Here is a 12,018-nt window from a genome sequence, read left to right on the forward strand (position 1 = left end):
ATGCAATGTACTGATACACGTTCTCCCTACTGTTTACGTTCACTTAAGACGTAATCATCTGTGTTTACATGAATACTCGTTAAAACGGACAATTTGACATCATTTTGTGTGTAATTCTCCGCTCATGCGACGCGAAAGGGTACTCGCGTGCTGAGACGCGCTTTCTGTGTGTGTATGCTTAAGTGTCTACGCTCTGAAAACCGGACCGAATTAAGTTCTCTCTTGCGTCGTCAGATTTATCCATGTCTGCTCTTCTCTTACTTTCACATATTGACATTTTTTAACGTTTTATGTGACATGCAGCAAGTTAGTTTATGTCCTGCCAGTTCATATGTACGCATCTAACCTCCGAACCACGCAGCAGATTCGTTCTGAATGAATCTCTTCCCAAATTGTCCCTCCCTAACATTTTCATCTCGTTTTTATTCGTTGACGAAAATGTCAATAGATTTACGTCATAGTTTTTGTCATTGAAATAGAGTTTTAGTTCGTTATCGTCTCGTTGTCGTCTGTGAAAAAAATGTCGTTGACGAAAATTATGACGAAAATTATTCGTCAACGAAATTAACACTGTATACTACTCAATATTATTTCTTCATTTATTGGTATGCAAAAGCAATCTTGTTATTTCAGAAGTCTCCTTGTTACTCCAAGAAGCTCTCAGAAATGACCCAACCTGCCGTTGTTTGTAACATAATGTAGTAATGGAGGCATGGATATACACCCATATTTATGTGCATTAACTGATTTTGTTTCAAAATCAAGATTTTAGGTTACAATTTAAGTAAATGTGTATATTTTACCACCATTTTAAACACTTTTTTTCCATTTGAAATGTAAATTATGTACCACAAGTGTCACTGAACAAAAATAATGACTGTTTTCAAATGGGTTTCCCCCAAACACTCCCCTCATCTGCCATTGGCTGGACAAACTCATAATCCCACCCCCAAACTAACACCATTGGTTGAGCCAATATTGTTTTATCTATAATTGATCATGCGCTCAAACAAACACACATATTAATGTAGAATATGAGAAAATATTTTAACATCCAAAAATATGTCTATGCTCATACACCCATTTCTTAAAGGGGTCATATGACGTTAAAAAGAACATTATTTTGTGTACTTGGTGTAATGCAATGTGTTTATGCATTTTAAGGTTCAAAAAACACATTATTTTCCACGTAATGCACATTATTGTTGCTCCTCTATGCGCCGCCTTTCTGCAACGCATCGATTTTTACAGAGCTCATCGGTCTGAAAAGCGAGGTGTGCTCTGATTGGCCAGCTCTCCAGTGCTTTGTGATTGGCTGAATGCCTCAAGCGTGTGACGGAAATGTTACGCCCCTTACCATACTGTGATGCCCTGTCCGGCACGACAAGACAAAACCAATAAAACCCATTACAAATGAGGCATTTTTTGCATCCAATGGAGACATAATTACTGATTATAATGACTTCTACTGTCTTTTTTTACGCGTTGCGTTGTGTATCGCGCTGCGCAAACATAAAACCATGTCTGCATTTGTGATCGGAGAAACGACAAACAACAAGCGCTACTCTACACTGCTCAAAACTCGCGTTTGAATCATCAGTGGCAAATTCTTTAAATATGTAAATGTACTTACAGGCTGTGAGTCAGAAGTGCCAGACTGTCCTTGCAAAGTTGAAATTGCCTTACTTTATAGAAACAGCCTTTGTGCACAGACGCATTGTAGGCTACTGGTTCAGGAAACAGTCCTCGTCCTCCTTAAAATGCCCGGCACACATCTGAATATTTGGGTTGAACTGTTCTGGAACAGTGTTGTAAATACTACTTAACCACTGATTTCTAGTTGTGTCCTCTTTTGGAAGGCCAAACAAAATAGTTTCACTTTCACAACGAAACACACAGCGTGTCCACAACATGGCAGCGGCGGCAATAGCGAGAATAAAAGTTACGCCTTCTTTCTTTGCGTGAACATTTGGGCGGTGTTATGCAAATCTTCCCACATCGTGACGTAGACATGTGGGGGCGTGTTAGAACGAGCCGTTTTAGGAGGGCATGGTTGACTCTTAACTTTTATAAAGAATATCTCTTTGGATTTGAGACTTTAGTCTTTGCAACTTTACAGATCTTCTTTATGCACCAAGAGCTTGTAACACTGAAATTTTGAAATCGCATCATATGACCCCTTTAAGAATTTTACCTCGACCCATTCAGTCTATGCATTACACAAGTTCTCTCCATTTCTCTCTTTCACCTCAAATTTGCACTCATATCAAGTGTCATGAGTCTCTTCATGCCAGATGCCATTGCTCAGTGCCTCGATTCCTGCCATTGAGGAAGAGGGATTAAAGGAATGAACATGAATAACAGCCATGGATTCTCGTTGTATCCACCCATCATCTTATTATTCAAGGGAGTGAGCCCTCACGTCCACATGCTTACAAACACCTACAAAAGAAAAGCCTCCACACCTCTAACACACACGCACATGTATGAACACCTGTTTATACTCTCACACTCCATCCCCCAAAACACACATCATACACGCCACTGTTTCCATGGTGATCGCTTACACCCCGTGAAATGTGGTATTTTTCCATCGTCGCATATCTTCTCACTCAAGTTTTCACTTGTGCTTTTCTTTGTCTCTTTCCTCTCTTATCCTTTATCTTTACTTTGGCTTGTTGCACTGATAAATATGTTTTAATCAACGGACAGGATGAGCTATCAAGTATTGCTAGAACAAATCAACCTCATATGCACATATATAATGTGTGTGTTTAAGACAAGTGTGCTTGTTCAGCAGGAGTGGATAGTGATAGATAACTCATCGATGGCTATTAATGGCCATTTTTAAACACACAATAGTCAGGAGAAGTCTGTACAAAGACACACCCCTCCTGAAAGCATACACACACAGCCAAACCCTTTCCCTTATTAAAAACTATAATTCACTTTAGGACTTTTCAAGAATGTAATTAATTCTGAACAAATCCCAAGACTTGCTCAGCCTGAATGTGAAAAACTCAGATTGCACTGGAAGTGGTGGATTTCACAAAGAAATGTGCAGGTCACATTCCAGAACCAATAATCAAAAGAAATACTGAAAAAAGACGTTATATTTTAGATCCCAAAAATTCTATACAACAGATACTTTACAATTATTATTTTTTTTATATTATATTATATTATATACTTATTTGGTTTGGAATATCAATTAGATGTTCTGATCATGACATAACTGTAGTTCAGCTGACTTTGTCTTTTGCGCACGTGTGTGCGTGTGTGTGTGTGTGTGTGTGTGTGTGTGTGTGTTTATTAGCCATTCTCATCTCATTATTGGGTTCATAGTATCCAGTCCATCACTTAAAGTCTTTTGAAGAAAAAATATGCGTGTTTGAAAGAAGCAAATCCATCCTTGTTTTAACCTTAATCCGTTGTTTCTTGCCAAAATACCAGTCCATAATCCATTTTAATGCTTTCCTCTGGTGAAAATTCCCTGTTGTTGATGTTTTGGACTGTCTTCGCTTGTAAACAGTCTTTGATCTGTACATATTTATCTCCTGATTCATATACACAACTTTTTAATGGATAGAAGACTTATATTTTAGCCAGACGCAAAGATAAAAGATTTCTTAATGATGAAACTTGTGCCGATTTCTTTTGGATTATTGTGATGTTTTCATCAGCTGTTTGGACTCTGACGGCACCCATTCACTGCAGAAGATCCAATGGTGAGCATGTAATGTAACGCTGAATTTCTCCAAATCTGTTCCGATGAAGAAACAAACTCCTACATCTTGGATGGCCTGAGGGTGAGTACATTTTCATTTTTCGTTTGAACTATTCCTTTAAATCAATAAAACACAAGAAGCTATGTGTCATAATGTGCACTTCTGATCTTCTGTAAAACATCAAGTGCAGATCTGGAGACCACATCTGGATGAGTGTGCATGAACTCATCAGTTCCTCTGTCTTGTTTCAGCATCCCCTTTGAGTGAGACGATGATGACACGGGCATTCCAGCGGACTGCTGATAACCTTCACATGCCGGTGATGCTGATGACTCACCGTTCCCAGAGACATTCCACCATGCCGGTGGCCACAGCGGTTACTCTCCACTGCACTACTACATAGGTTTCATTGTCCTTATCTGGATCTTCCATCCACAGCACATGGGAATCCCCCCCCCCCCCCCCAAAAAAAAACTGGCATGCTACATGTTCTGGTCAAGATGAATCAAACCGGTGAGCATGACAATGGAAAAGTCTAACAGACAGGCGTCATTATACATCCTACATCATCCATCAATACCATTTCCAGATGTGTTCTATGCACAACGTGTGTGGAGTTCCAGTTTAGATAGATGTATAGATAGATAGATAGATAGATAGATAGATAGATAGATAGATAGATAGATAGATAGATAGATAGATAGATAGATAGATAGATAGATAGAACGATTGATAGATATAACTTTTAAATTGTTCTTTGAAAAAGCCTAAATAAGTAGAATACAATTTCCAGATGTTTTCTATGCACAACGTGTGTGGAGTTCCAGTGGGTTTAGACTAGATAGATTGACTGACTGATTGTCTCGTGAAGGAAATTGATCAACCAGTAAAGCACAATCTACACAATACAAGAATATTGCACTATATTCAGAGATATTTCCCTCGGTTATTGAATTATACATGTTCGTCCACTTTACTTAATATTCAATTTCACAGCAATAAAAGTGACTGTTATGAACAGAAGCAGCAGGGCGAATGCATGTCAACTGTGTGTCAGTATTGATGTATGGATGTTTGTACAGCGAGTCAGCTCTTTGAATCAGTAGTACAGTGACTCTACTGTATACCGGCCACCGGAGACAATGAGCGTCCCTCCACAACACTAAACAACGGACCCGGGCTCTACCCTTTGTGTTTCATATAAGTAAAAGATTAAAAAATACATAAACAGGCTACAGACAGCTGGAGCTTTGATGCGAGTCAGTACATCATTCACTCGCTGCTGCTGATCGATATGCGCTCCTTCAAACAGCTCATTGATTATTAATGACATTCTTCCACACTAAATCACCATGTCACGGGCTACAAAAGAGCATCTGAAATCGATTAAAAGCCTTTATGATGAAACCGTGACGAAGTCCTACCTGGTTGGAACATACTTTGGAAATAGAAGATGACCAGAATAAAAGATCCTAAACAAGTGGCCAGCACCATCCGGCAGATCCTACTCATCCTCATGAGGTCCAGTAACATCTGTTTCATGGCTGGGCACGGAGAGACGGAGGGACGGAGGGAGGCTGCCGAGCCCCGTACAGCGGGTCTGTGTTTGATGCTGATGCTCTCGCTGCTGCCGCCTGCGTCCGTGTCTCAAAGATCTCAGCGCAGCTCTCTGGAGTGCACTACCTTCCTCCGCACACTAGACTACAGCTGCGAGCGAAACTCCGCCTCCTCTCGCCGCGCGGTGAATGAGCGCGCCCACACTGTAAACATGCTTTCAGCTATATCTTATAATATCAACTAGGTTTCCATTTGACTTGCCCCAATACTTTCTTCGCATTGCTATTCGCTTTTTACGAGTTTTCAAAGTCGCAATTATAATTTCTACATCTGCAATTGAATTCAAAGAGGTCAAAAAGTGCTTAAAGTTTCTTTAAAAAAAGAAATCCAGCATTGCAATCTGAATTTTTAGTTAATGGTTTGACATTTTTACAGTGCACTTATATCCATGACCCAGTATCTCAAACAAAAGTCTGCCACTAAATGTTATGGTTATTGCATGTGTGAAAAATTAAAAAAATTACCATATAGTAACCACAGTTCATTATTGTAGCTATTGTTCTTATTGTAAATCTGATTCAAACAACATGGGAAGGTTTGTTTGTTTGTTCATTTATTTATTTAATAAAATTCCATTTTAGCTGAAACATTAATATTATTATTATTATTATTAATTTATACATTGTATAAACTACATACATATACATAGGCACTAATAATTAAGTTAATACATTGTATGTTATAGAAACAACATACACATATAAACACAATATTAGCATTAATACTAATAACTTATATATTGTACTTTGCATATAATACATGCACATATATACATAAATAAAAGAAGTATAATAAGAAAAGAAGTAGCTTTCAGTTATTTATTTGTTTATTTATTTTTTCATACATTTATTCATATAATAAAATTGCATTTCAGCTGAAAATATTATTATTATTTTTCGTTTATTATTATAATAAATACAAAATAAACTAAATATACATACAATTGTAATAAAACTAGAAAAAAAATAAACAGGAGATTTTTTTTTTTTAATCCTTAAGTTAAACCTCATCAAGTCAAAAGGCATAGTAAATACATGAATAAATGTATAATTTATTATGTGTTATAAACCAAGTAATTTGGTTTCTCTTATAGATGATGAACTGCTGCTGTACAGTAACCTACTGCAATCGTTGTGCTCATTCATCATGTATTTACAAGAGCAAGTTCATCAGAGCATGGACTACTGGCCTAAAAAATCCCAATCTACATTATGACTGTGGTCAGGTTGGTGGAAAATTTTTGAGTATGTGCTGGTAAATAATGCAGAAGCTGGAAAGACCAGAAAAACAACAACTAGACCGTTAAATATATGCCACCAGGGGTTATTAATGTAATTTAAAATCAGTTTTATTCCAGACGTAAAGCCATAAATCAACACACTGTTTAGATAGATAAATTGGAAGCCTTTAAATATAGAAAACGAACTGAGTTTCAACCTGCTATACACCAGTTTGCTTATCCAGCTTTAGGCAAACAGTGTTCAGCCGATGTCCCCCTGTGGTGAAGTGTGCATTTACAACACAAAGCCAATCATAATGGCAGACTTAGAGAAGGAACTAATCAAAGGTAAAAACTGAAAGTCAAAAAGAATGTTAATTACATATTAACGAGATTATCACAGGCATAAATGTCTCTACATAATCTTCAAAGTTTCTTGGGTGAGTGCTGAAGAGTTTGTAGCAATTCGAAATTGAAAATTAAGTCTTAATTCATATGGATATAAACTGCCACAACATTTCCTCCTCAATAAGCAGTCGCTAATATAATTATGCATTCACGGTCCACAGCATTCAGTGCTGAGTGAAGCAGAAACGTTTAAAATTCATGAGTGATTTTGCATTGGACCTGCTGATTAGAGGCACTTTCTGAGGTGTCCATTCCCAAGAGGAAGCGCTCAGGGAATTAGGCCAGAATTACAAGGTCATGGTGTTGATGTCCTCTGAGTCCCTGTGAGCAGAAGAGAAGAGAGTTTTTACTGTACAGCGAGAAATTACAGCATACAAAGTATGCTGGGAAACTCCTGGTAAATGCAGTTATTTGTGGTCAGCCTGTGACTGTAAGTGTAGCTTTGGTGCCAGTTTAGACTCAAAATATGCAGCCAGGATGGGGTGAAATGGTGTTATATTTTTATTTGACTGTAAGCAATTAGTTAAAGCCATTACTGTGCACTAATGGCTGTGATTAAACTGCTACTCTTAGGAAAGATCTGCTTCTTTGTACAAGCATCTGGTAAAATACTCTTACAAGAATGTATCACAAGCAGTCAGAAGTTGGTAAAAATAAATTATTATTAAAGTTAAATAATTAATTTGATAGGTCCGAACTACGCACATATATTTAGCTTCAAAAAACTTTCAAAAATGATTAAAGAGACAAAACCATATCATCCAACCACATTCAAAGAGAAGCAGAGCATTTAGTTACTTTTTCACTCGCTTGACTGTGCAACATTGCCATCACTTTGAGCATATGGCACTTTTAAAGTAATGAAGCATCACCTATAGGTGCATTATTCACTCATGAAGAAAAAAAGTAACAAATATGAAGCAAATAATCCAGAAAAATCAGACTGCATTTGAATTTGAAATTCATTGTGATGTGTGTATAGGATTTCCACCTATTTCCATAAAATTAATTTATATGATAATTACCCACATAGTAATGAGTATGGGTCTAATCATGTCATCAAACCAAATGAAGGGAACATGATGAAAAAACAACGTTTTAATGATTAAGGTCAATAAAATCGATTTGCTAGACAAAAGGAACATAGATATGTCCAGTGTTGGGGTAACGCATTACAAGTAACGCGAGTTACGTAATCAGATTACTTTTTTCAAGTAACTAGTAAAGTAACGCATTACTTTTTAATTTACAAGAGAATATCTGAGTTACTTTTTCAAATAAGTAACTGCAAGTTACTTTTTTTTCAATGTATTGATTGACAGCTCTCCTGTCCCCATGTTGAGAGAAATCAGATGTTACTGTAGTTCTAAATAAATATTAATATGCATGAATTCATCTCACTCACACACAAAAAAACACATATTCAGTATTCCTCAAAATGAATAAAAATAGTGCAACTCAGAATATGACGCAAACCTGCAATAATTAAATGTTAAACAACACAAATATCCTTTATGTATTTAATCCCATTCTATTAACCAATTTAATAATTGTCAATTGACAATTCAGACAAAAGAGCTTGTCACAAATTACTCTAGACAAACATTTGTCTTTTTTTATTTCTGAAGTGTGCGGACTTAAATTTACTTTCCCTTCAGCCTGAGGCTTATTCATTTCACTTTTGCTGTGAAAAGGCTTTTATATTTGCCAAAAAATATAACTTTTTTATTTGAAAACAAACAAGCAAGCCCAGTCCAGATTTTAAAAGTAACGCAAAAGTAACGTAACGCATTACTTTCCATTAAAAGTAACAAAGTAACGTAATTAGTTACTTTTTTTATGGAGTAACGCAATATTGTAATGCATTACTTTTAAAAGTAACTTTCCCCAACACTGGATATGTCGATAAACGCAACCTCTTCTGTAGCTTTAATTCACAATCTCATTTCAAGCGCGCCCCCTGGTGACCGATATCCGCGCGTGCACAAGCGCGGGCACAAACGGTCTCGCGCAGTCCCGTTTCCGTCCAATCAAGTCGCAGCGCGAGCGCGAGTCAGGTTTGTATTTGTGGCTCCGGTCGAATGATCCGCTTCAGCGGTAATTCTCGTGTTTAACGGATAGAAAAGGCCGATACCGACAGGTTTTTACGGGTTTTACCAGGCCGAAGCAGCCGTTAAATGCAGGAAATCTTAAAATAATGAATGTTTGAGGATGGGTAAGGGATAATTTGAGTGTAGAGATGGAGGCTACATGCAGGCGAGGCCCCGAAGCCTCATTTAACCGCATTTAATCAACAACACGTTTAATTAAAAAGAAGGCAGTTCATTTCTGGTTAAAGTATCCAAATTGTTCATAAATAAGCTGTTTTCTTATGTTAAATGCGTGTAATTTGTAAGCGCGAGCTGTTACGATGCTAACCTGCTAGCGGACTATAAAACAAAGGCTGCCAGAAAGACATACAAATCATTATATGACCAATTATTAACTCTATTAATAACATATACATGTTTTTGCGTGTTTATTTTATTATTTGAGTTATATTTTGTAAATATATGTTTGACGAATTACTTTCTGTTCCTCTTTCGTAAGTGTACGTTTTGTTTCTCGTTGGATAAAAGCGTCTGCTAAATGTGTAAATGTTTTATACATATTATATATATGGTTATTATTTAATATGGGGTTTCAGTATTATTTTTAATACTTTTTAGAGAGTTTTTTGTTGTTGTCTTGGATCATGTGTGTATAAATTTTTCTAATCATAAAGCTGTAATTGGAATACATATCTGAACCCTCATTGTTTATGTTTGCAGATGGACGGAGACAGCAGCACCACAGATACCACTCAGTTAGGAATAACTGGAGAGTATATGACCGGAGGGACATATGTCTTACAGACCCAGGATGGTATGGACATGATGTCACCATAAATAATTAATCTTTGTTAGAGATCATGAAGAACATGATTATTATGAGGTAAGTTTGATTGTCCATTGTCATGTTTTTTCTCTTGTGCAGATGATGGGGATGAAAGTTTCAATGACCATGAGGATGGCAACGACAGCAAAGACTATTTTCGAGAACAGGACATCTACCTTCCCATCGCAAATGTCGCCCGCATCATGAAGAATGCCATCCCACAGACTGGAAAGGTAATATTAGGGAATTTTAAAATTGTTTCCATGTATGGAGACCTCGTAATAATAAAAAAGAAAACCGTATTCAAAATATTTTATTAGCTAGAAATTGTTCTTTTTGAGTGCAGTCTATATAAAATCCTAATCTTATGTATAAGTAACCTTGATCGCTTCTGTCATCTCTCTTTTCAATCACAGATAGCAAAGGATGCAAAAGAGTGTGTTCAGGAGTGTGTGAGCGAGTTCATCAGCTTCATCACATCTGAGGCCAGTGAGAGATGCCATCAAGAGAAGCGCAAGACCATAAACGGAGAGGACATCCTGTTTGCTATGTCCACTCTGGGTTTTGACATGTACGTGGAGCCGCTTAAACTCTACCTGCAGAAGTTCAGAGAGGTATTGCTCACTCACTCACATGTGATATTCTGCATGTGTCATCATGAATATCATTTTTAGAGCACAGATTTTGGTCAGAAGTGAAGTAACATATTCATGTTTCCAAGGCAATGAAGGGTGAGAAAGGAATCAATCCGGTTGCAGTCAGTGAAGGCCTTGGAGAAGAGCTTACAGATGACAGTTTCAGTAAGTGCAAACTCTTTCATGCATAAAGCTTTTATATTCTTTTTTTTCCCCACTTGTTTCATGCATGCCTATTTTCCTTCAGAGTTGACATAAGAGACTTATCTAAACTCTTTAGCAAGTGCCTTTTTCAGAAAATGTTATGCAGTTGAAACATATGGCACTATTCTCTTGCTTATTTACAGCTATTAGTGTTTTAAAAGGTTTCCATAGTGAATTGATTTTGTGTTTTACTTTAACTCACAGCCGGTCAGTTGCCTGCAGGACTCATCAGTGCAGACGGCCAGCAACAGAACGTGATGGTATACACCACTTCGTACCAGCAGGTTAGTTTGTAAACCAACCCATGTTAACCTACAGATATATGACTGAAAATGCTTGATGTTTGAATAAAAAAAATCTGTTTTCTGTAGTAAATTTGAGTTATGCTCAGTGTTTAAACAGTCTCTCTTTTTCTGCTCCTTTAGATCCCTGGTGTGCAACAGATACAATTCTCATGACTGAAGACCGGCGTGACTATATCTAGTAGCCTGTCCAGTGTCCGGACACTTATCTCTTGCCTTGCAAAGTTTTCAGGTCAGTGCTGGAAGACCAAGAGATGCCTGGTTACCAGAGAATGAACAAAAGTGCCTGTTGCCTGATTTGATCTAAAGTGATGTCATGTAATTCATTCAGTATTATATTTAGGCCCGTTTGTTTTGATTGGTCTGCTTGGTACAGGCTGCACCAAATTATGACTTTTTTGGGGAGTTTCTTGTATTTAATAATTTTTAAAGTTTGGGATGGGGCAGTGGGAAGACAGAAAGGCCATATTGACAATTTACATTCCCAGAATTAAGGAAATTCTCATTTGATATGACATTTGATTTTAATTAACCTATTAAACTAACATTATGCTGATTCTTTGAATAAAAAAGTGATCTGTCTTTGTTTGAATGTTGTTTAAAGTATGTCTTAAAAAAGAAACTGATAAAAATGGTCAAGATAAACATTTATTTGAACAAATGTATACCTTGCCATAACTGGTTTCCAACTGATTTTTATTGCAATAATTTTTCGTTTAGTAAAATTTAGTCTACACAAGAAGACCATGATGGGAGTGAATGCCAAAAATGCTCTATATTTGACCAAAATGTTGTGGGAAAAATTAAAAAAAAAAAAAAAAGAAAACCCAAAGTGGTCACAAAGAAATTCAAAGATTATTTTGTGATCAAGAAAGGGTTGTGGTGCATCACATCCCGACGGATCAATGTTTTTAAGAGCTCTGTTTGAAATGGTACAATCTGTGTCATTAATACTCTTTGTAGTTCTCTAGGTTAGTGGCATGCTAATG

General features: G+C 36.9%; 2 protein-coding genes across 6 annotated transcripts in view; one reads left to right on the forward strand and one right to left on the reverse strand.

Annotated features, from left to right (window-relative positions):
• LOC107580584 (carbohydrate sulfotransferase 11-like) overlaps positions 1-5,387 on the reverse strand; it is a 40,236-nt gene extending 34,849 nt beyond the window's left edge. Inside the window, exon 1 of one of the 2 annotated variants that reach the window (XM_016266269.1) lies at positions 5,168-5,387. In XM_016266269.1, the coding sequence (XP_016121755.1) occupies positions 5,168-5,270 (103 nt within the window). In that variant the 5' untranslated portion in view covers positions 5,271-5,387. Of the gene's footprint in view, positions 1-5,152 lie in introns of both variants that reach the window. The other variant, XM_016266263.1, reaches the window with a different exon arrangement.
• Positions 5,388-8,936: 3,549 nt separating this feature from the next.
• On the forward strand, positions 8,937-11,629 carry LOC107581291 (nuclear transcription factor Y subunit beta-like). 4 transcript variants are annotated; one of them, XM_016266790.1, is made up of 7 exons: positions 8,937-9,029; positions 9,783-9,876; positions 9,988-10,121; positions 10,305-10,502; positions 10,610-10,688; positions 10,932-11,011; positions 11,153-11,629. In XM_016266790.1, the coding sequence occupies exons 2-7, from the start codon at positions 9,783-9,785 to the stop codon at positions 11,183-11,185; spliced, it is 618 nt and encodes a 205-aa protein (XP_016122276.1). In that variant the 5' UTR covers positions 8,937-9,029; the 3' UTR covers positions 11,186-11,629. The 4 variants fall into 4 exon arrangements, with proteins under 4 accessions (XP_016122276.1, XP_016122275.1, XP_016122278.1 ...); XM_016266789.1 differs by having other exon boundaries at positions 9,013-9,069; XM_016266792.1 differs by lacking the exon at positions 8,937-9,029 and adding an exon at positions 9,034-9,112.
• The last annotated feature ends 389 nt before the right edge of the window (positions 11,630-12,018 follow it).

Source organism: Sinocyclocheilus grahami, unplaced genomic scaffold, assembly GCF_001515645.1.
Source record: "Sinocyclocheilus grahami isolate Dianchi unplaced genomic scaffold, SAMN03320097.WGS_v1.1 scaffold33.1, whole genome shotgun sequence".
Classification (NCBI taxonomy): domain Eukaryota; kingdom Metazoa; phylum Chordata; class Actinopteri; order Cypriniformes; family Cyprinidae; genus Sinocyclocheilus; species Sinocyclocheilus grahami.